At 44.7% G+C, this 24512-nt stretch overlaps 1 protein-coding gene across 1 annotated transcript; it reads right to left on the bottom strand.

Moving 5' to 3' along the window:
- Positions 1–1136: 1136 nt before the first annotated feature.
- On the bottom strand, positions 1137–24253 carry ATXN1 (ataxin 1). The gene is made up of 2 exons (XM_008569542.1): positions 22430–24253; positions 1137–8869 (listed from the first exon to the last, which is right to left on the bottom strand). Exons 1-2 carry the CDS (start codon positions 24251–24253, stop codon positions 8339–8341), a joined length of 2355 nt encoding a protein of 784 aa, XP_008567764.1. The 3' UTR covers positions 1137–8338.
- Positions 24254–24512: the final 259 nt, after the last annotated feature.

Here is a 24512-nt window from a genome sequence, read left to right as displayed (position 1 = left end):
AAGCTGTTCACCTTGGCCTGCTCCAACCTGTGGGCTCTGGTGATGCTTTTAATGGTTTCAAGGCCTGCCCTGTTGCAGCACGTGAAGCTATGGGTTTTCCCTAGTCAATTTAACCGGTATCACAGCCATTGGACTGCAAACTTGTCAGAACTGGCACCTAATGAAAACAAAATTGGGAAGGCAGAGGGTCAGATTGCTTCACCGGGTTTGCTCACGGCATGAGGGCAGGTTTGCCCAGGCTCCTCTGCAGAAGGACTTGGGGTAGCCCTTCTAGTCTGCTCTGCAAGGCTCACCTGATCACCACTGGTTTAATGCCCATTCTTCACACTTATTGTGGCCTCTTTATACTACTGAAAAATCAAAATATTCACAATGTGTCAGGACCTCAACTCTTAAGTCATAAGAGCAGAGTCCTGGTTGGATGTCTCCAAAACACCTAACTAAGAAGACGGTGAAAGGGAAGAGTTTCCATTCCTCCTTGGACTAAGTGAAAACTCTGATTTAACCCCAGAGTCCTCTCGTACCTCTGTGTAACCATCAGGCTGGAAGGACTTGATCTTGATCGCCACGTGTGGAGAGGGGGATGGGGGGCCTACCTGAAAGTCAAGGGTCCTTAAACAATGACCTGCTGGGGCAACTGCTAAGCCACGTCTTTCTCAGACTGGGCCCAGTGCAGAGCCATGGCGCAGTACTCTTGACACCCACACGCAGCCTTCATGCCAGGAACCCCTGCTGGCTGCATTTCTAATAAGCATGAACTACAGGCAACACGAATGAACCTCAGATCATGAACCAGTTCACAGCAAAGCTGTAGAGAATATTGATTATTGCCACATGAGCCCGTGAAGCTGCCAAATGCTGTCTGAAAACAAATAATACCTGTTATAAATAGCAGCGTTCAGACAGGAGACATAAACATCAACCAAAGAAACCAAGATATAGTGGATGCGGACATGGGCTGCATGAGAGCCTCATCTCAAGCATATGCCCCTTCAGAAAACAATGAGTAGAGGAGGCGCGGCCCTTGTCACTCTCTGCCACCAACCCACCCAGGACAATTCGCGAGATCACAGCGGGAGTGAATGGCCCTCCTTTCCTCTCTCTTTGAGGCTCTAACAGAAGGCGAACACACACAGTTGCAATTGGCACTGTTATTTTATTAGTACGAGTATACTGAAACAATAAACTTGTACTGGTATACAGACAATTTATTTAAAACAATTTTGTTCAAATTTTGAATCAAACATTGTTTTATTATAATAATGAAATAATTTCTACCTAGAAAACCTGCAAGCACCATCAAAGAAAGGGACCATAAAATTCAATAAACAGACTCGAGTGTATCCTACAAATAGACACACCACGATTAGAAAATAGAATATGAATTCTTCCATTTTTTTTTTTAATATTTGTTTTAAAAAAGCTAGTGCAAGTACAATATTTTACACTGGAATTACAGAGAGTATGCACGCATATGGAAAAAAGTTCTCCTGTCACAATAAAAGCTCTTAACTATGTATGCACTTAAAATTTTCTTTTCAGTAAGGTGCAAAACATCATTCCTTCCCTAGTTCTCCTCGGTACTGGCCATGTCAGTCTGGTAGTGCCCTCAACCCGAGTTCTGGTGTCTGTTTTCCCTTGGCCTGTGGGAGGCATACGATTGGAAGTTTGGGTAATGATCTGGTATTGATCTGGTATTAAAACATCCAATTGTAGGAATCTCAGCAATGGCTCTGGGGCCAGGACCCCACTGGCTAGAAATGAGGACTCTGTCTTATCCGAAGGCCACCACAAAGACTGACAGGACCGTATTGAAACCTCCTTTCGGTCAACACTAATTTGGGTTTACAGTTGAGCAGTACAGGCCGGGGAGGAATAAACCCAGCCAAAGGGCAGTATTCACAGAACCAAATGCACAGGTGTCAAGTTTAAGATTCACTGACTAAAGAATTTACCCCACTCCTGGATCAGATAAGAGCAGGTGGTTCGTACAAGAACGGGAGAAAACCTATGCACCTAGCTTCTTGATAACTGCTCTTTAAAGAACAGCTCTAAGCTAGTGTCACCTCAGACTTGTTGGGAGGACAGTATGTTATCTTGGTAAGGGTTTCTGTAAACAACGCTTCCAACAAAGGCCTTCAAGGTTGGCCATGGAAAAGGAGACAGGCTCAATGGCCATCCAGACAGCAAACAGACAAACTAAGGGGAAAGAAAACGTGGGTGGGCGAAGTCTCCAATTTTCTGCAGTGGAAGACTTGAGTCCTTTCAGATCAGAAAAGGTATGGAAATTCTTAGAGACTGTTATTGTACAGATACTACCTATTGGCCAAATGCACTTCATTTTAATACAGTCGAACCATGTGTATGCAAGTCACGGGGACATGAAAAACTGAAGCCACTGTTCCCGCCCGCTGTCGTACAGGTGAATGTTAGCTACCAGAACAATTGCCTTTCACACTAAAGGAGGGGATGGGTTTCTGAATTTAAGAACTGTAGGTGGGTATGTTCCGTCTCCCCACAGCTGTCCAGTTTCTGCTGTCTGGCTTGATTTGGGGATAGGAATACAACTCTTCTGAGAAGTTGCTCCACATTTATTTTGGCCTCTTTATACTAGTGAAAAATCAAAATAAAACTAAAGTAAAATGAGACATTTCAATCGAAATTCCTGTTTTTACCCCCCCCATGTAAATGAGGTATGGGGGGAAAGAAGGCTAAACAATTTTTTTTTTTTGTCCCCATGATGAGTTATGTTTTATTGGTAGCTAGGATCCCTTGTGACAAACACTTCTTGTTCAGGATTATATTCTTTGGGTTTATAGGAACAGGAAGTGCTGAAAATGTCAAACATCGTCTCTGATGAAAAAGAAATTTCAATGGCTTAAGAGTTTAGACTTAAAAGGGAGCTCAGAGAAGTACTTCCAGCACAGGAATGAACAGTATTCTCAAATAGCAGAACACAGAGTTCCCCTCCCTCAGATGAGGGCTGTGTGTAACAAAAACATGACAGTAAGCATAGGTACAGTTTAAGAGCCTTTTACGTAGTAATTCTTCCAGGCCATAACCATACAAATATCTGATCATTTAGACATAACAAATTTCTATATACAAAAGAACACGTAACTTTCAACCCTTCTCTGCTTTTTTTTTTTTTTTTAACAAACAAAGTATGAAACTCAACTGTTTCAACAGATCCATCTTTTTCAAACACTGAATGAATCGTTGCGACATTCATTTTTCTTTTGTGCAATTTTTTAAAACATTACCTGTACTCCTCAAAGTGAGTGCTTCAAAATGGTTTTTCTTCAGCTTCTCAAATTAGGTGTACATTTTAAAAAAACTTCCCACAAGGTATAGTGCTACAAGAAAAGATTCTATCAGTAAGGTAACATATTTGAAGCGAGGTCATCTATGTAAAAGAAATCTCAGCTCCGGAGTAGAGGTGTCCAAGTTGTTTGGAGTTTCCCTATCAACAGAAACACAACACTGTCCGTGGAAAAAAGAGGAAACCAACCCAACACAATAGCATATGCATGTGCTTTATAAAAAAGTATATTCTCTGTATATTTATTACTTGATGTGTTCTTAAATTCTCTATTTCAGAAATTCTGGGTTAAAAACACATAATGTGGAAGCAAAGGCCTCCACTCCACTTAAAAAAAAAAAAAAAAAGATGTAATTCTCTTTCTTTTCATATCACCACCGAAGAAATTGAACCGGGCCATAGAGACTACCGGCCCTATTTTCACCTGGAATCATCAAGGGTGACCAACTAGGAAATTGAAGTGCAAAGGGTTTCAGGAGAGAACAGACCACAGTTTGTTAAGCTGCTTGTGGTTCATGAAACAGTAGCCATGACAACCGACACAGCCCAAGAAGCCTGGCCTTTTGTCCCAAGAGCTCTGCTTCCTCACCCATATCTGAAATAGCATGGCATTAGTGTCTTCAAAAGCATTTGAGATTTTTCTATGAAAGAAATAGGTTTCCTTAGTAGTCACCGATGTTAAAGGGTATTGTCAATTGTTTTCTTAAAAAAACAAAAAACCAAAACAAACAAACAAACAAAAAAAATCCAAAGCTACAACAACAGAAATAAATTTTGGCAACACATTTCAGTAAAGATCAAACTATGTGCAAAGAGTGGATTTTATGATTACTAGGAGCTACTGTTCGTTGTGAACATGCAGCATTATATTATATTGCAATCTATGCAGTTTCTAAGGAGTAATCCACAAGATGCAGGAAATCCAAACATTCCTTGAAATTGTACAACCCTACTGCAGAGCAGTCAAAGTGCTGCTCTGGACACATCGGCGTACCACACACACACCAGCCCCGTCCCTGAGTAAGAGGTGTGAAAGTTTCCGCAGAGTTCCTTGTAGGGGAGAAGGACGGATGCCGCCACTTCCTGGTGGGGGGAAAACCCTAACAGAAAACACAGGGGTCACAATTCAGAGCTAGAAATGGGATCAACATCAACAACAAAAATCAAATCATCCCAAGCCAGACTGGGTGAATTGGGGAAAACAAGAAACTGACCGACATAGAAAACTATCCTGAAAGTCCAAATGAACATGCAATCTGGATTTCCACTTTAAACGATTTGAGGTAAGTGGCACCCATCTCTGTATCCCTCCCGCCCCGCCCCAATGTGGCCCAGACAAACTGAAATGATTCTTAAGTTACACATTCTAAGGAACAGTCGTTTTTATATATTTAGAAATGCCTATAATAAAGAGAGAGGTTCTTGTTTGTTGGTTTCTTATTGATAATATTATTAGTTTTTCTTTTCGCCCTGACTAATTTCTTGGTGATTGTGTTCCATTGTAAACACAAAAGGCCTGCTGTTGTTAGTTTAAAAATGGAAAACAGGAAAGAAAGAAGAAGCAAAGAGGGCTGTTGTAAATATTGCAAACTGGACACAGTACAGAGGCACATGGCTGATCCTTGTAAGCTGAACGGCACCGAAGATTTTCTACCCCTGTCATTGTTATGTTTGCTACACAGAAGCAGTGACAAGGCTGCTCTGGGAGCCTTGGGGCTTGCCAAGTCTGCAAACGAGGCCTGGCTTCTGTGTGTTCTTCCTATTTGAAGAGAAAGCTGCCACAAAGGAGTGGTGACCATGGTTGGCAGGTGGTCCCCTCCACAGCCACAAGCCGGCACGCTCAGCACGCACACACACAAGAGGTCACACTTCCTGCCCATGCTCAGAGGCAAGGCGCAGAGTCTCAAGGACATAGCCCCCGGGGAGGGGCCTGCCCAAGTGCAGAAAAGACGGTGGAAAATGGGTCGACTCCAGGCTACACTGCTCCAGAGTGCGTCTCAGAAATGAATCTGCCTCCTTCCTCTCCACACTTCACATTCACTATTCCATGTGGTGATAGGGGACTGCGGCACTTCCCCAGGTCGTGGCTGGCTCTTTCTGCAACATGGCGACAGACACAGGGGGCTCCCAGCATCCAGCAGCCGCAGCAGGGAAAAGGGGATCTTCCCCTCCTGGCCCCTTCCCTCCAGCCCTTCTCTGGCCATAACAGGGAAGATCAACCAAACAAGGAAAAAGCCAAAAGGGAGAGAGCTTCGACTACAGCACACTGGTCAGACTCTATTGGCACAGAAAGTATTGCACATGCTAAAAAAGCGAGAGAATGAAATGGGACAAAGGTTGAGAAAGAACCAATTACCTTATAATTCCTATACCTGAAACAGAACACAAAAATGTTGATGTTCCTATTGCTCCAAACCATGTGTGTTTTCCCATTTTAGTGTTGGTGTAGTGATCCAGTCAGTTCCATACTCGAAGTGAGCCAGAAGGTGGTGTGTGTTTTTCTGAATCCACGAGTTGTTGTAAATAGTGGTACTAATGAGAACAAAGTCTATGTGGCGGCCCGTATTCCTCTTACCATTAAAGGTTAAAACATAAAAGGGAAAACAAAACCTAATAACTGCAAGTGCCCTGAGCAGAATATATGGAAGATTAAGCAAGTTCTCTGAACAGAAACGTTGAAAAAGATACAGCACTAAAGAAGCAGTCTGACTGCAAGAATGAACCTACCCAGCTCTCTGCAAGCATGCTGAGAGGGTAATGAAGTTCAAGGAAAGTCAAGGAACGATTCTAGCTACTCTAAACCTATTCAAACTTTTTTGGTACACCCCAGAAAATGGTTTATAAAAATCATGAGTCCTGGTGGGAGCTAAATGTAAAGGAATACTAGATAGCCAAAATGTGGGTTATTAGTTGTTTTTTTTTTTTTAATTTGTGATATGGAAATAGTACTATTTTCAATGGAAAAAGAAAAGTCAGATAAGTACTTGTTCAGGTTAGCTGCAGCCATCCAAGTAAGAATATTTAAAAATTTCTCCCTACTTATAAAAATTTTTTTTAAAGCACTTTAAGATGCACTTAAAACCCACAAATGATATTTCAGATCTCTGGGAATGAAAGGTTTATAACTATGAAATACTCTTTCTGGGTTTGTACCAAACATTAAATCTTGATTTGATTTCAAACAGAAAAAAAAAAAGTCATTCTGAAAATAACATTAATAACAATAATAAAGTAATTGTTTTTTTTTTTTTAAAAAAAAAAAAACTTGCTCACATATATAAACGTCTTTATGGAAAACTCTCTCAATGAATCTGAAGAAAATTCTCAGAGTAGTCCTGCTGAGTCCTGGCTTTTTGTGACAGATGTGGTGGAAAGACCAAAATGAATTTGAAAAGGAACATAACCTTATAAAACGGCCTAGAATTTAGGCAGGTTAGAAAGTAATTTTGCTACATTTATTTATGCTCGTTCAGTCCCCCAAACCTTTCCCACAATGTTATTGGATAAAAACTGCAGGAATATCACACAAATTATAAACTCAAGATGTGCAAATTGCAAGGTTCTTTAAAAGTTCATCTTCGAAATAAACACTGGACAAAAATGAGTATTTTCTCCATCCCTTTTCTCTCAGTTTCTCTGCCAACTCCGTATATGCCTTTAACTCGTTCTCAGACATCAAAGTGAAAAGTGCCTCCTGTCAGGTAGTACTTGATGGTCATTTATTGTCACATACTAGTTCATAATTCACATTCATCCCTTTAAACCACATTGAAACTTTCAATATCTTGCTCATGAGCAACTCTGCTGAGCTGAAATGTAGTTACAGTGTTGAAAAAAAAGAAAGCAACTTAGTTATTTATTGTTTTTTTTTTTCCCAAAGAGTTTAAAGTGAGATACAGTACTTGTTGAATGATAGACCAAGATGCTTGGTAATAAAGTGTGAACAGCATTTTAAGTGCTTAGAGATAGTAATATATGCTCATTTCTTTGAAATCTAATTCCTCCTGTCACACTGAAATCTGAAAAAAGTGGCACCCAAGTTGTCCATAGTCATGAACTATAAATAGACTAGAGTTAAAAGACAAAAAGATTTTGCAAAATCAATGCAAAGAGCTTCCGATGCTCTCACAGCAGGGCGGTTTGCACGTATCACTTGGGAGCGAAGTCAATGCAAGAACCTGATTGGTTTTCCTAACACTGCACAGAAACCAGCGTGGGTGTTCACTCTCTCCCCAATCCCTGCTCCCAGCCACCCCTCACCCCCACCCATGTGGGGCAACGTGAGCAGGGGCTTCCCTGCCCACCATGACACCCTGGCGACATCACTGCACTAGCAAAGCAGAAACGAAATCCCACGTGTGGCAGTTGCTCTTTTAAAAAAAATATATATCAGTGCAGTCAGGCCCCATAGGGGGAATTATATATATATATCTATATGATTCAAAGTTGCTTTTATTGTAAAATATGTTGGAGAGAAAAACATTCTTTTAAACAGTTAGCTTTCCATCTTCCGTCTGACGCCTCTCTACGATGCCCTGAAGCAGGGTTCCTGATGTGGATTTTGCATGTGTGAACCCCAGGAGGGCACTGCTCTGGACCCCCAACCCCATGCTGAGAGCAAGAGAGGGAGACAGAGGGAGGCAGAGAAAAAGAGACCCTCACTTGCCGCCACGGCACCCGTGCACCCCCACATCCCTGCGGGCCCCTTCCCACAGAACTTTCTCTTGCAACTAGTGGGAGTCAGCACCCCCTGGTGGCTTCTGGGCTGCTCAAGAAGGCAGGAGCTATGAAGCCACCTTCATGTCCACCCAGGCTGCCTGGAACCCCGACTGCCCGTGGAAAAAAGCATATGCACCAGTCTCCTGCAACACACCTGCTGTAACTCTAATGACCAGGTTAGAACAGAAACCTAAAATAAGAGGATAACATGTAAATACTGTGTTATTTAGCCTACAGTACAGTAATCTGGATACAAATGGTAAGGGAGAGCCGCGTCTCCTGTCCCCCACCCTGCCTCTACTTGCCTACGTTAGACCGGCCTTCGATGCAAATCTTAACCTCCTGAGGAATTAGAGAAGGCTTAGGAAGAGTCAAAGGTGGTTCATCTTCTGACTTCTCCAGTTTGCGGGTCTCCGGTGCCGACCACCTCCTCTTCCTTGTGGCCGTGGGCTTGCTGGGTTCTGTTTTGGTGAGGAAGGGCGCTGCAGGCAATCCTATTTTTTCTGGAAACTTCAGTTCGCCGTTCTCAGAAAGCATCTGGGCACTTCCCTGATTAATTCCATTTTCCTGCTCGGCATACCTGTGTCTACTGCCCGTCAGGCTGTCGGGCTTTGAGTGCTTCAGCAGGACGCTGGCGGGATCCACGGGCTGGCCCTTTTTAACAGAGCCGTTCTTCAGGTTCTTGAGGGTAAGCGAGATGCAGACGTCCCCAACTGAGAGTTTGCAACACGGCAAATCAAAGAGCTGGCTGGTTCTCTCTGGACAGCAGGACGACCAGCCCTGTCCAAACACAAAAAAAGGATACTCTACCAAAACTTCAACGCTGACCTGTGAGAAACAGAGAGAGACAGAGAAAGGAAAAGGGAAGGCGACAAATGAAAACATTATATTCTTGTTTTATTTTACACACACACACACACACACACACACACTCATGTGCACACACATGTATGCACACAGACACAGAAGCTGAATGGAAAAAAATAAAAGTTTACAAACCTCCCTCCCCAGTAACACACTACAAATGAGGCTCTTAACTTTCTGTGTACCTGTACTTACCTTATATAGATGCTGGGCAGACACCAGTGAAAACACTGTCCAGTGTAAAAGTCCATTCAGTATTCAAAATATTTTACTGACTATTAGCTCGACAGCTAGTCTCTGTTAAAACAAGTCAACCGACCCCAGCAACAACAAAACATCTACTTAGTGTTCAGCACTCAGGGAGGCTCTGCAGGTGACTCAGAGCCCAAGGTATGGTCTTGCACTTTACCAGTGCACTGGACAGCTGCTGTTGTCACGTATGACAGGGCTAGACACGGACCCGGTTGGAGCTGTATGTAAGCTCCACGAGGCAGCGCTTGTGTGTTGATCGCCATATCCCCAGACCCCAAATGGGTGCTTGGCACATGGGTGAAGCTTGATAAATATTTATTGGGTAAATGAATGTGTACCCTAGGCCTTGAAGGGGAGCATAATCAGTAAGGGCAGCAAGGAAGCTTTCCCAGGACTCTGAAGGATGGGCAGGATTGGGAGAGGTTTGTGGTAGGGCACTGCTGGTGAGAGGGCAAAACGGACGCAGACGGCTCAAGTGCTTGGTCTATCCACAAGATAAAGCTCCAGGTACTCAAATCAGTCTCCGTGTTTGTTTGAAAAACATATGAAAGCAGGTGAAGCCTAGTATCCTCTCAACAGCTGCCATTTTCTCCATGCCACTGTGTGTCATGAACCATGATAAGGAAATCAGTTGGAAAAGGCAGTCCTGGTCCCAAAGGAGTTCAGAATCAAGTGGGCAAAAGAGGCACGTGGGTAAGAACTGCCAATCCATGCGGCAGGTGCCATCACTGAGCTTTGCACAGTGTGAAGTTGCCGGAGGGGAGAGGAGAGGGATGCGCCGGGTTGGAGAAGCGGTGAGTAAGGAAGGATTCACTGTGCTGAGTTTTAAAAAATAGTCGCGGTAGAGTAGAGGTGTGTTTGCAAGAAAAAGACATTCCCGGAAGCAAGGATCTGCGAACACAGGCAATAAGATGGTGCATGCAAGGACCTGCAAACTGTCCACAATTTTCCATCGTCATTAAAGTAGGTTGAAATACACTTGAGGTTTTTAACAGTTCAATTCTCATGGAAATTTAATTTCTTCAACTTTATAGGAAAAGGAAAAAGATAACAACGAAGTAGTTTAAAATGTCAATTTTCAATGTCCTTTCTGGATGTAGTAGGTAATTTGGATCAAGCCTCTTGCCGAGGACAATGAAAAACTCTGAACAAAAAACACGTAACAAATAAGATAAAAAACTCTGAACAATATTTTTTTTCTTATAGACCTGGACAGAAAGTAAGATAGTAAAAAATTACTGGCTCAGATCAGGAATGAGTGATGGCCCAGAGATCTGAACCCGGTGTTTGGGCCCTGTTTTCTCCTGAGGGCCTTTGAACTTTCCAAAGTGAAACCATTGTGAAACCAACTGTCTTTTAATAATCTAAACAGCATGGGGGACAGGGAAGTTCAGGGTACACCAAGGGAAGGTGCTCTCTGGTGAACCCCACTCTTTTGGGCTGTGACCCCAGAACATGGTACCTTAGAAGTGTAATCAGAAGCAGATAGGCCTTTCAAAATCTGAAGCCCCAAAAAACTGGGTTAAGGTCTTGAAATAATTAGACTAATAATTATGCAAATAAAAGACTGGCATTCAATAAAAAATAGGGGTGAGTCATGAGGAGACCAGACAATATGAATAAAAACTAGTAAAAACAACATATAATAAAACTATGGCCACGGGGCCTTCTGATATAAAGTCATCAGATATAGACTTTAAAATAACTGTGCTTACAATATTTGCAAGATTAAAGACAAGCTTGAGGGTTTTGGAAGAGAACTAGAATCTATTTTTAGAAGGTTCATGGACATTCTAGGATTAAAAAAAAATAAACCATGTGAAATCAAGAATGCAATGAATTTGCCAACTGAATAGACACGACTGAAGAGAGAATTAGTGAAATGGATTCTGTAATTAGAGCTTTAGAAGAAATTATGGAAAATGTTACACAGAGATGGAAAAATGTCTAATAACGAGGAGCGTAAGGAGAGACATAGAAGATACTTTGGGAAGGTTTAACAGACATAATTTGAATCCTAGGAGGAGAGAGAAATAAAGGGGCAGAGTAATACTTTAGGAGACAGTGGCTAAGAATTTTCCCAAATTGATGAGAGATAACAAGCCATGAATTCAAGAAGGCCTAACCCCAAGCAGGAATGAGAGAAAGAGATCCTCACCCAGGCAGATCATAGTTAAGCTGCTATAAGCCAAAGACAGGGGAAAAAAATCCCAAAAGCCTCCAGAACAAAAGATACATTACCTCCTGATAAGAAACAATTAAACTCACAGTTTACACCTCAACAAAAAAATGGAAGCCAGAAGACAGTGCAAAAGAAAAAGAATTGCCAATCAAGAATTCTATAGGGAGTAAAAAGATCCTTGAAGAATGAAGGCAAAATAAAGACATTTTCAGACAAATAGCACTTAAGAAAATTCACCACCAACAGATCTGTACTACAGAAAATACCAGAGTATTCTTTAGGTAGGAAAAAAATCTACGTACAAGTTTGCAGGTGCAGGGGGAGAAAGAAGAGCAACACAAATGGCCAGATATACAGGCAAATCAAAATCAATATTACACACATACAGACACACACACAAACACATAAAGAACTGAAATACAACCCCCAAATTTTAAAAAGCAGTATATTTCCATGAAATTTGCATCGATTGTGGCTTTTCTACTTAACTTTCTTGATCTTCTTTGGTAACTGATTGGTCTAGGTCTAGACACACTTGTAGAATGGCAGTCTTTATGGGATCTATAGAAGACAGAAGTGTTTTTAGAAGGGACAACTAAAGTGAATTTATATGGAAGCCTATTTCTACTGTGTGAGTGTAAGCATGAGTCTACACATGTGCATATTATTTGAGGGGAAATTCCACTGTTCTGGGCTATTTTAATAATGTAAAGAGAGCTAAATTTTTCTGAGTGCCTACTGTTGGTCAAACTCTCAGGTACCAACTTTACATAGCATAATTTTGTTCAATGCTCACAATATATTAGTGAGACCAGTATTGCTGTTCCAATTTTAGAAATTTTACAAATAGTCTCAGAGAGATCTGTTCAATTTCATAGCTATTAGCTCAAGGAATTGGGATTTAATCTGTTACTGGTCCTCAAACCCATTTTCTTTTTCCTATGCCTCCTGATCTCTGTCCCTCTGGACAAAGATATTACTATACCAGCAAAAGAGATGAGCTTAACATTTCCACTACCCCCAACAATGGTGAATATTACTTGAAACAAATAAGATCCAATAGCATAAGCTCATGGATTTGTTTAATGGTACAGAAAATTATGATCTAGGGTCTGTCTTATATCTTACTCATATATAGTCACTCTATACAAGTGTGTGACGAGGCTGATGTTCAGTTTCAAAATGACATTTATATCACACATATCCATGGGCATATACACACATAGAAATAAATGCACTTACAAGTTACAGTATCAGATGGGGATGCCCACTGTGTTCTAAGTGGGAGGACCAATCTGCAACTGGCCTCACAGAGCCTCTCCCAAACCTCTTAGACTATTAACAACGCAAGCTGAGCAGAGAGAACACATTCTAGTTCAAGTGGGGATGGTTTAGCTGCTTTTCCAAGTCATAAAACAAAGTTCTCACGTGCAAATATCTCATAAGGATCTCTACCAGACTCACTGGTTGCTTATTCCTGCTCAACCCCGGTCAGAAGTAATACCATGTTCACAATGCTAGAAGCCCTATTTCCAAACACATCAGCCTCCTTTGGAACTCTGCATGTTTCTGATGATTCCCTGCTTTTGGGCACAGTCTGGGTCGTTCCTGGAAGACAGCCTGACACCTACCAATGGACAGGTCTTTGGTGTGTGAGCCATATTATACACACTCCTTGGAGCAGCTGATATTTCATTTTCCAAAAATAATATCTACTGTATACTCATAGATAAATCTATATGAAGATTTTCACGTTACCAACTATTTGTAGACTCGTTAAGAAGAAATGTCTTCAAGGCCTTTATAACAGCTAACATAATTGAGTAGTCTAAGAGCTATGATATAGATGTTTATGCTTACTATTAAAGACACCATAATGTTTCTGGACACCTTAGAAGTCCAAAGACAGGCCTTAGAATTAAATACTGTGATGTAGTCTATAGCTAGAATAGCCTACCTAAAGAATCATTATAGAAAAATGATGGGGAAAGAGAAGAATATTTGAGATGTGTACTACAAAGAGCTGATGTAAGTGGAATTTATTATAACCGGGATAGGTTTGAGAGATTCTTCTCCATCAGTTCAAAGGTTTGTCTTTGGTCCCTTCTGCCTAAATTCTGGATATACCTCCTCTCAAAAGAACTGTGCTATCCTGGGAAAAGATGCCACCACCAGACATGCTCAGCTGGTTTTATGCAGGCCGAGTTAGGAGAGAAAGTTAATTCAGATAATCTGATCATTGTAGGCAGCAGATTGGATAGCTAGCTCAGGCCAAATGCTGTTTTTCTACTCACTAATTACCTAGCCTGAACTATCTAATGTCCTTTTTTTCTACTGGTCTGAATGTATATGAACTAAAGTAAATTTTTTCTTTTCTTTGGTGAAAGTTAAAGTCTTGTCTAACAGAGCTCAAATAAATACCCTAAAGTATTCATAACAAATCTATTTTTACTTGATAACAGGTTTGTCATAAGGACATAAACATTCTTAAAGGTTAGCTGATCATTAACAGTTGAAGAAGAAATCCCACTTATTTATTTATTTATTTTTCAGTGAGAATACATAAGGTGAAGTCTGTCTGCTTGAAATTCTCCTGGAGAGGAGCATTGTATACCTGAACGTGTGCTGTGAATGCCACCAGGGCCTGTTTTGAACATGAAACAGAGACCAGAGACAGTGTGATTTTGTGACATGATGTCACCTACAACTGGAACAATGAGTCTGTGAATTCCTTGAATTTGAGACCCATATTGGTCTTCCCTATGGTGCTGAGAGCTTCAAAATATTATTGACCGAGCATTCATTATGATACACTCCAGGTTTTGCAGTGTTTTTAAAGTTCAGTAAGTGCACACTGAGCACTGCAGAAGAGTACCTACTGTTTAAGACCCAGTCTTTTGCCTTCCACGAGGAGACAGAACATACAGGCAACTTTACAAGAGTGTATTTGGACCCCGGCTTCCATTTTACCTGATGATGTCTCATTGGCAACTCAAACTTAACGTGATCAAAACAGGTGCCCTGATATGCCCCTGCCCGATGGCATGTCCCAGGTTCTTCCCCATCCCCATAAATGGTATCTCTGTTCTTTCGGTTCTTCACGTCAAGGGCCTGGGAATCACACTTTACTTCCCACTCTCTCTCTCTCTCTTGTATCGCATGCATCTAAATCATAAGCAAATGCTGTCGGTTCCTCTTACAAATATGCCTAGAATGACACAATTTCTCACTACCTCTGCCACCACTGTCCTGGCCAAGCCAGCATCTCACTTGGAGTAAAGGTCACCATGAACAAGCCTGATGTGATCTGCATCCCACCCCCTACTCACTGCACTGTGGTCACACCGTCTGCTCCAGGCCTGAGCATTCCCTCCATTTGGAATCCTCTGTGGCTCGAGTACGGCTGCTCCCCATTCTCCTTCTCAGAGAAAGCTTCCCTGACCACCCTATTTAAAATAACAGCACTCCGTCCCTAGTTTCCTCATTCTCTTTATGCTGCTTTATTTTTCTCCCATAGCACTTCTTACATTTCGACGTAGTTTTTTTTTTTTTCACTTGCTTGCATATTTGTCTGTTTCATCTCTTCCCCCAAATTCATTATTCTATCCCCAGAGTCTAGGATGCTTCCTGCCATGTAATAATTGCTCAGTAAAAGTCTGCAGGAACAAATAGTTCCGTGTTAGCCTTCCATTCAGAGAAACATTGCTGTGGCCAACAGAAACAGGTCAATGTTTAGACATGGAGAGGTTCTGCCAGTCCTTGTATCTTCCCACCTGCTGGGACTAAACACATGGGCATATAGTCCTCTGCAGAGAGAAGTTCCCCAGGGTCTGGCTCACCCTGAAACAGGGAGCTTTCTGGGCTGAACCACAGCTGCCCTACTCAGTGCTCCCCTGTCAGACGCTGAGACAGGCATGATTTCTTCGAATCCCACTTGGTTACTTTCTCTCCACTCTTGCTCCTTCAGCTGTGCTGATAGTCACTAATTCACTTTATGATCTTGTCGGGGTTCCAAATGTTTTTCCAGGATGGTCTCTGATTAAACCCCAGTGAAAATAAATTTGTGGGAGCAGTACCGTGTACAATCAAAGCATATTATGTAACTCCTGGCAGCTTGTCAGAGCCCGTTTTTTCATCCCATAAATACATCCTTTTGCAAACACTTTAAGCAGTGTGTAGGACAAAATGGAGCACAGATACTTGTCTTTCATCTCTGGGTGCCTTGTAGCCAGTACCTCTCGTTTTCAGGGGCAGATCACCTCCCCTCGTCCTCCACCCTTCCCACACTCCTCCAGCTCCTGCACTCCTCTGCACGCCCATTTCCTCCCCGCTGCTGTTAGGAGAACAATCTGTCTACCCCTCCCTCTGCAGCCCCTAAACCAACTCCTCTAACACCATCACTTCCATTCTAGATGGAAGAACCAAGGCAGGGAGGCAACACAGCTTCACTTCTGGGCTGGTAATTATTCAATGTCACCTTCCAAGTCTGGCTAACAACTAGCTTTTAAGATCATTTTTAGCTCTTCTGTGTGAAAGCTCAATAAAATTCCTTTCCCTACTTAATCAATAACTACTGTCTCTAAACACTGCATGCACACATACGTGTTTACCCTGTTTGATTGTATATTTCGATCTTAGATTAGTGCGATGCCTATATGCACACATATGTACATATCACCAAAAACAAGATAGAAAGAAAACCAAGTGTCTATTGTTTAAATATGCCTCCCTTTTCCTTCACAAGAATCACTGTTTTCACAAGTGTGAAGGGCATCTGTTTTACAAAACGTTTTTGTGTGACACTATCCCAAATATACAAATCTGCCTTTAACAGGGAGTAATGAAATCTCTCAGAAGCTGGGGTTTCAGTGAATGTCTTGCTTTTGGCGAAATTATTAAATTGGGAATTCCTAACTTTGCCAGTGAAATTCTTGATCCTGTTTTACCTGTAGAGGAAAGCCAATCTGCTTTCCTTGAAGTCTAGTTTGCATGACTATGTTCACGACATGAAGAAAATCAGAAAACCGTGTAGCCGTGATTAAGAGGACAAGTGAGAGACCCATTTATTTCAATGTTTAAAAATCATTAATAAAAACACTCAAAACTCTTCAGTTGAGTGTAAGAATATCTGTGAGTTTTCTATTTAAAGCATTTAATCATGCTGATGCTAAGCCTGACTTAGTCTTTGGTGGAAGTGTTTCAGGGCTGCTCAGTAGCAGCAGTGACACCTCTAAACGCAAAACCCAAATTAAAAGTTGGGTTCTTCTCACACTCTGGAGCATGGCTCACTGGGCTCCCTTGCAGGGATGGCCCGTTAGGAGGCTCAGGGCTGGCCAGGAAGGACAGTGCCCAACAGGTGACCAGGCAGCTCTGATGCTGCAGCTCCCAGGCACACAGATTCTATCCCACTTGTCTTCCTCCATTGGGGTCTTAAAATTTGTACCCTGAATATTCAGCTCAAAAAAGAAGAGAGCTATCAAAGCCACAAAAAGACATGGAGGGACCTGAAATGCCTACTGGTGAGTGAAGAAGCCAATCTGAAAAGGCTGCACACCATAGGATTTGTACAGGATGTTCTGGAAAAGGCAAAACTATGGAGGCAGTAAAACATTGGTGGTTGCCAGGGGTTTGAGGCAGACTGTCAGGGGAGAAACAAGTAAAGCATAAAGGATTTTTAGGATGGTAGAACTATTCTGCATGATGCTGTAATGCTAGGTACTTGACATCATATATTTATCAAAACCCACAGAATGTACAACACAAAGAGTAAACCCGAATGTAAACTATGGACTTTGGTTAATAATAATGTGTCAATATTGGCAGACCGATTGTAACAAATGCGTTACACTAATGCAAGATTTTAATAATAGGGGAAACTGCATGTGTGTGAGAACTCTCTCCACTTTCTGCTCAATTTTTTGTAAGCCTAAAGCTGCTTTAGACAAAAAAGTATATTCATTTAAAATAAAAAGCTATAAACAACAGCAATCTGAGAGCATCTGCTTTGAAAATACTTATAAGATCACCCAGTTGGGAGCACTTACATAACACAAAGGTTAAAGGAGAGCATTTTTCTTCCTCTTTTTTTTTTTTTTTGTTTTTTTGGAGGGGTACACAGACACACAAACGAAAATGTGGCTTGATATAGTTTCTCTGTTAGAGCCTTTCTGGCATCAGCACTGATAAGGAGGTTTATTACCAACAACTGGGGCACAGACCCAGGGCTGGGCTTTTCACACGGAGCAGTCACTATTTTTTTATACATTAGGATTCATTTCCACCAAGCCCCGCATGTTCAACATTGGCAAGTAGGTTTGCTTTGGCCTTGGCTATTTTTAGGCACCCACTAATTCATTCAATGCATGGTACTCCTACCGATGACTCACAGTCCACAGCAGTCCAATTAAAAACTAGTGAGATTAGAGAAGAAAAGCCTTCAGTAGACATGCAGTAAATACATCATTATAACATGCTGCACAAGCATGCACACGCACACACACACGCACACACCAGGACAGTCGGGAAAAGAAAATGGCACTGAATATTAAACAGCCACCGAGTAAGTCAGGGAAGCAGTCACTTCGGGAGGATCTGGGAAGTGACAGACAGCTCTAATAACAAGTGGAAAGCAGTCAAGGGAAGTGTCAGCCCAGAGCACTTTACAAATATGTTTTACTACAACTCTGCTGAGCAAATCCTGGGTACTCTTCAGAAAAGTTGAACGTAGGGAGACAGAGGGAGGGGAGGCTGTTCACAAGATACGACGCTGTTGGAAAGCAGAAGCCAAAGGCTCCCAGGTGGGGCCATCCCCAGCAAGGGCTCTCTCCCAACCACCTCACTGCAGAAGGGGAGCTCCTGAGCCCCTGTTTCTGTGTCAGTTATCTTGCTGATCTGGGGATGGGACCACCAATCCATTTCGCAACTCCAGCTCATACTGAGAAAAACAGGTTGTGTATGTGCACAACCAGCAGAGGTTATTTAGCCTTCCTACAGAATATTAGTAACGCAGTTCCAAGAATATAGGCGGGATAAAAACGGTTTATGCACTCACTGGAAAAGTTCAGCCTTCTTTCTAGGCTTTTATAGACTGTCTCGACTTCCATAAACTCTTTTTAGAGCTTTTTTTTTTTTTTTATCTTTCAGAAGGGAACCTTTCTCTTCTCAGGGCCCAAGTCACCTAAGCTGAAGCAGGGAAGGGACACACCTACATTATACAAGGAAGGTCCCAATGCCACTGAGTGGTGGAGGGGGATTCAGACTTAGATCGTTTTGGCTCTAAGTCCCACATTTTCCTAGCAGCTAACCTGCTTTCTGTTCCAGGACATGGTGTGACACCCCCTCCTTCTTTGGAGTTGCTCTGGCTTCCATGCTGATGCAGACTTACGACCTCAAATCTGGAGAATGTTAAGTGGATTATATTTGGAAGTAAGGTTCAAGGGACAGGGTTCTATTATCCTTTGGGGCTCTCAACCAGAATCAAGGCATGGCGAAAGGGGTGGAATGTGCTACCTGTCCTCCACCTGCAGGAAATGCAGGCTTCCTGCTGTGCACATGGTGATTAACAACAAAGCCTGGAATGTCCTTTACTCCTCCCCCAGCATTGGGGTGGAGGGACTGTGAATGCAAAAAAAGCTTTGCCTGTGCAGAGATGCGCTGTTCTGGGTATGGCAAAGCCACAGGGATGGTGATGAATATGGGAAAGCGTTTTTCTCCTATACTGCTACTGCCTCACTCATCTAAAGCAGCAGCCTGGATAACACTGGAGGCATCTATCCGCAATAATAAGTAGGAATTCAGCGCCTAAAAATAATCATCAAAAAAAACCAAACAAAAAACAACTCCTCAGTGTTATATGGGATGGCTTTAGCTCCTACTTTGTCTATGTGCTGATTAGTCTGAGGTCCATAAATCTTCCCCATGATGCCCCATTGGGTTTTGGTTAGCCAATGCCAATACATTTTACAAGGGCTGTTCAGGAAGGCAGAAACGCAAAGGATTAAAAACCAAGGAGTTCCAAGAGATGACCTCGTATAAGGAACCGTCCGTGTGTTTTAGAGATGAGAGGCTCTGCAGCTCAGAGGTGAGACAGCATGTCCCGCCATGGACCCGAAGCCAGCCGGCTCTCCCCTCCCCCAACCACCCTGCTTTCACTGGGAATGGCCTGGGAGGTTTTATGAGGTCGGGCATCATCATGACTTTGTATTCAAGCAGGATTTATGCCTAGGGTCACAGAGTCACCCATCATGTTAAAAACCTTCCCTTTTTTCACAATTTCCCCATCACATTGGTGATTTTGCTGATTAAGTTCAAAAGTTTACACATTTCTACACTTCCCTGTGGGTGCAAGTATGAGTGATTTCTGACCAATTGAGAAGACCCAGACGATTCTTCAGGCCAGGGGAGAAAACTCAGGGAGACACTGACGATGCAGCCCTTGGATCCTCAATTTAAGTCCAGACATTAGTTCTCTCTCTGACTCTACTGATTCTGAACCTGTTACTTGTGGCAAACACAGCTGGTGGAGTATTTTAGCTGTGATGATGTCAGCCGATTTCTGATAGGCTTCTCGGCAAAGTGACAAACGATTGGTTGCCTAAGGACCTCGCACTTGTTTCTACAGCATGAAACCCAAGCCGTCTTTTTAGCAGCCCACAGCCCTCCTGCCTGCCTGTCTTTGCAGAAGCCCTTCCCGCATGCAGCACGGCCACCAGGGGCCACCCCGACAGACCTGTGAACAGGCCCTGACAAACATTCCACCTGCTAATTTGCACCTTGGCTGACTGCAAAGAGACTGGTTATGGGAAAGAGATGAGAGCAGAGCTCTCACATGGAAACCAGTTTCTCTATCATTTAAGCTTTCATTTTGCAAAGTTTTGAGCAGGAGAGAACACACCTAGATTCTTCCTCTCTAAGAACTGAAGAGAGCTGAGGAGCTCTCCTAGACTGTGCTCTGCTGCGAGGCTGCTGGGGCCTTGCAGGGGCAGCCCAGAGCTAAAGTGGCTGTCTTTATTCTCAAGACATGCTGGTCAGGAACCAGCAGCATTTCAAAACCAAACCTCTTCCCGTGCCTACCTCTGTCCACAATAATATTCTAAGGATTCAAAGTACTGTGAAAAACACAATTACTCTTCATTTTTGTTTACTTTCCATGCTCCACCTGGGGTCTCTGAAGAGTCAACTTTGCTCAAGTCGACCAGTCTTCTTTCTCTGAGTATCCACACCCTATTTCATGTAAGAAGTGAGTGGCCACTACAGATGGGCAGTGAGTTCTAAATAATTATGCCACTTAAAAAAAAAATCCTGAGTTTTGCTCTTTTTTTTTTTTTTTTTTGAATCAGAACTTCTGAGAGGTCTTTTTTGGGGCTTACCAAAGACTAAGCCTACAGTGACATTTCACCATAAATAAGAAAAGCATTTGGGGCTAAAAGCTCTAGGCTATGCAGGCTCCCTGATGTTCTGCAAGACCCCAAAGCCAATCATTCCCAGGAGGGTCTAGAAAGCACTTTGGAACAGTGATCCTTTCCCTTCTTCATTTGATCTTATAAAAAAAATGCTCAAAGCATTTAAAACCATTAATGAGTTTCTTTTTTGCTTGTTTTATTTTCTTCGCATGTCCCAAATATCAGCTATTCCATGACTATTTTCAACTCAGACCTGAAGGAGGCTCTGTCCCGTTTGAGTGTTGCAAAGTCCTGGATGGGAACATTTCCAGAGAGGGGGTTCTTCAGCCAGGACATTCCCAGCTGGGGGCCAAACCTGTTGATTTAAGAGACTGGGGAAAGGTGGACTGAAGGAACCCATGGAAATTAAAAGAGGATTAGTCATATGTCTAGTTTTTAACATGACTCAGCTTGGCTGCATCTGACTTTCCTATAAGCCGAGAAGGTCACCTGGGAAAGCCCTGACTTTTCATTCCGTTAACCATGCTTTGTATTTTCTATATTTTCTGACACTTTCACATTGCAGGGCCTTGCTGACCCTGGAGTGACTGTCTCTCCTAGGATTAGCTAATTCCTAGAGATAACAAACAACCCACCTGGGTGCACACCTTTCACATGAAAACCAACAAATCCAGAGCCCATCCCCCAACCACCAATTCTATTGGTCTATCACATTCTGGGCCACTATTCACCTGTCCTCATCAGTGCAGGAACAGCTACCAGGCAACTAGAGACAACCCCTGTGCACCAGAGCCCACTAAAATTATTCACAGTAGCCAATCCTAAGTCTGAGTACCCTGCCTTCCCTGTTCCTTCCGGTGGGAACCACAATAAACGCTCTTGCCCCTGTCTTTCCCTTGCTCCTGCTGCCTCCCGACCGATCCTGGTGCTTTCCCATGTGCCCCCATGGCGTGACGAACCCCCTCCTCTTGGGATATGCGAGAACCACCACCTATCTTTTCAATGCAGTCATCTCCTGATCTGTTGGCCTTACCATACCTGAATAATACTAAAACCTGTATTTTAGAACATGGATATTGGAATGGGACGTGGCAGCTTCAGCACCTAACATCCTCACCTGCACCAGCAGCTTCTTTTCCTGATGAGAAAAAGGGCAGAAGGACCACGGAAGAGACCAAAGCCCTGTAGCCTTCCTCAATCAGGGCGCCTTACCATACCTGAATAATACTAAAACCTGTATTTTAGAACATGGATATTGGAATGGGACATGGCAGCTTCAGCACCTAACATCCTCACCTGCACCAGCAGCTTCTTTTCCTGATGAGAAAAAGGGCAGAAAGACCACGGAAGAGACCAAAGCCCTGTAGCCTTCCTCAATCAGGGCGCCTCATCCGACTCACAGAACATAAAAAAATAACTAGAGGGTGACTTTCTTCACTGTCCCAAGGATGGTACATAACTAGCCCCACTCTAGAGGCACAGAGGTTAATTCATTACAAGCAACAGATGCCATGGGGAAGGAGGGTTTAATTTTCTTAGAGAACATGGCTGGGAAAGGCCAAGTCTGAGGTCTAGCTATAACTGAGAACCCTGAGTCCTGCCCCACAGAAGCTGCTCACCTCACCAGGAGGTGATGACAGCATCGCAGTCGGGGGTGTCCCCTACCTGTGTGACCCGGGCGAACGTTACCTGAGCTCGGTGCTCCCCGACGGCGAACTGTATCACAGCGATGCCCGGGCTGTGGCTGTCTTCGATCCTCTCCACGGTGCTGGAGTCGATTTTCAGGTCGTTGCTGATCTCCGCACTCTGGATGAAGTCTTCCGTTTTTAAGTCCTCCACCTTCTTCAGCTCCCCATTGGCCAACTGGATGATGGAGCCTTTCATGAAGTAGGGGGGCAGCGTGGGGGGAGCCGCGGCAGGGGACGCCACCGACTGCACCACAGGCAGGTGGATCTGGGCCTGCACCATGGCTGGGTAGGCGGCCTGGGTGACCAGGGCCTCGGGGTTGAAGTTCTCGCTCTTGGGCAGGGCGGTGGTGACAAACGTGTGAGGCACTGCAGCAAACTGGGGGGACGACGTGACGATGGCGTTGGCTGCCCCTGACGCTTCCATGTCCGTGCCACCGACCGGGATGAGCAGGGGCTGGGTGCCGGGGATCACCAGGTGCTGGGGCAGGCTGCCGGCGTAGGTGATGGCCTGCTGCTGGCCGCTCAGGTAGCCAATGACAGGGGCTTGAGTCCCCGCGTAGAAGGCCGTGGCTGGCAGTCCAACCGGGAGCGGCTCTGAAGCGCTGTGCGTGGTCTGGATGACCGTGTGGGGTGACAGCGCGTAGGACCGGTGGCCGGGCTTCCCTAAATGCAGGCCGCCCTTGTCATTGAGGGTAGAGGGCGAGGCCTCCCGATGGGCGGGCTGCTGTCCCTCCAGGTCGGCTGCGGGCGTGTTGCTGTTGGGCAGGACCATCACGGAGGCCCGGACCCCCGAAGGATCGCGACTGCTGTAGTCCGCGGGGCTCGGGTGCACCACCACGTGCCGGGACTCGTACGGGTGAGGCACCGGCTTGGCGCCGGCCTTGCCCAGGCCCAGGTCGGCCGAGGAGGGGGCGCCGTACCGCCGGCTCTTCTCCATTTCCCCGTTGAGGACCTCCTTGGCCTGGAGGGTCTGCTGCAGCCGGCCGCTGTCGGCTTTCTTGGTGGACTCCCGAGGAACGAAGTGGCCGCCGGAGTCGGTGTACTGCAGCACGACCTGGGAGGGGGGCCCCAGGGTGAGCGTGTGTGGGATCACGGTCTGGTGGGGGTGCAGGTGGACGGGGAGGGCCGGAGGCGAGGCCGCGCGCCCGGAGCTCTGCGGAGAGCTGGATATGTGCACGTACTGGTTCTGCTGGGTGGCCGGCGGGGACCCCGGGCTGAGGAGCCCCTGCGCCCTGCCCAGGTGCTGCTGCTCCACCTTGTGTCCCGGGGCCTGGCTCAGACTGCCCATGTTGGCCAGCAGAGTGGAATAGGCCTCCAGCTGCGAGCGCTGGGAGGGAGTGGTGGCCCCCGCGGCGGAGGTGACAGGGTTGGCCGGCGGGGAGATCAGCTGTGAAGGGATGAAGCCGGCGTAGGGCCCGCTGTACTGGGAGGACCCGATGAACTGGAAGGTGTGCGGCAGGTGAGTGTACTGCACAGGGGACACCGGAGTCCCTGACTGCGGGGGAGGGTACGCCGCGGGCAGCGTGGTGGCCGCCGGCACAGACCTGGGAGCGCTGGGCGGGGAGTAGTCCAGCCCCGTGGACAATGCTTTGTGTAAACCTATTCCCTGTTGTAAACCAAGCTCCACCGGAGTCCCCGCCGGCCCGTGCCTCCCGCCCCCGTGGCCTCGGCCACCAGGGTTGCCGGGGAGCCATGCCACGCCCTCCGCCCGGTGGTTGTCACTGGGCAGGGCCGTGGCCTTCTCCTCGGAGGGCCGGCTGGTGGCGGGGATCTCGCGCTTCTTGGGAGGCAGGCATTCGTTGCTCCGCTCTTGGTTGGATTTCATTTTTCGCCGTCCCCCCTCCACGGTGACTGTCTCACTGTCTGGCTGGCTCTGATTTTAGTCTGATAAATGGAAAGTCACATTTGATTTCTGTAGGGGATCCAGGCTCTTCATGAGGAATCATCTCCCCGTGGGTACGATCCACCAGCAGTAGCTCCGGATTCTGGGAAAAGGAAGAGGGCAGGGGAAAGGGAAGAGAGGAAAGGAAATCGAAATATCAGCACCAGGAAAAGACTTCGACCTCTGAACTCAACGTGAACTC

This window comes from Galeopterus variegatus, unplaced genomic scaffold (assembly GCF_000696425.1).
Source record: "Galeopterus variegatus unplaced genomic scaffold, G_variegatus-3.0.2 Scaffold508, whole genome shotgun sequence".
Classification (NCBI taxonomy): Eukaryota; Metazoa; Chordata; class Mammalia; order Dermoptera; family Cynocephalidae; genus Galeopterus; species Galeopterus variegatus.
This window is presented reverse-complemented; position numbering and strand designations above follow the sequence as displayed.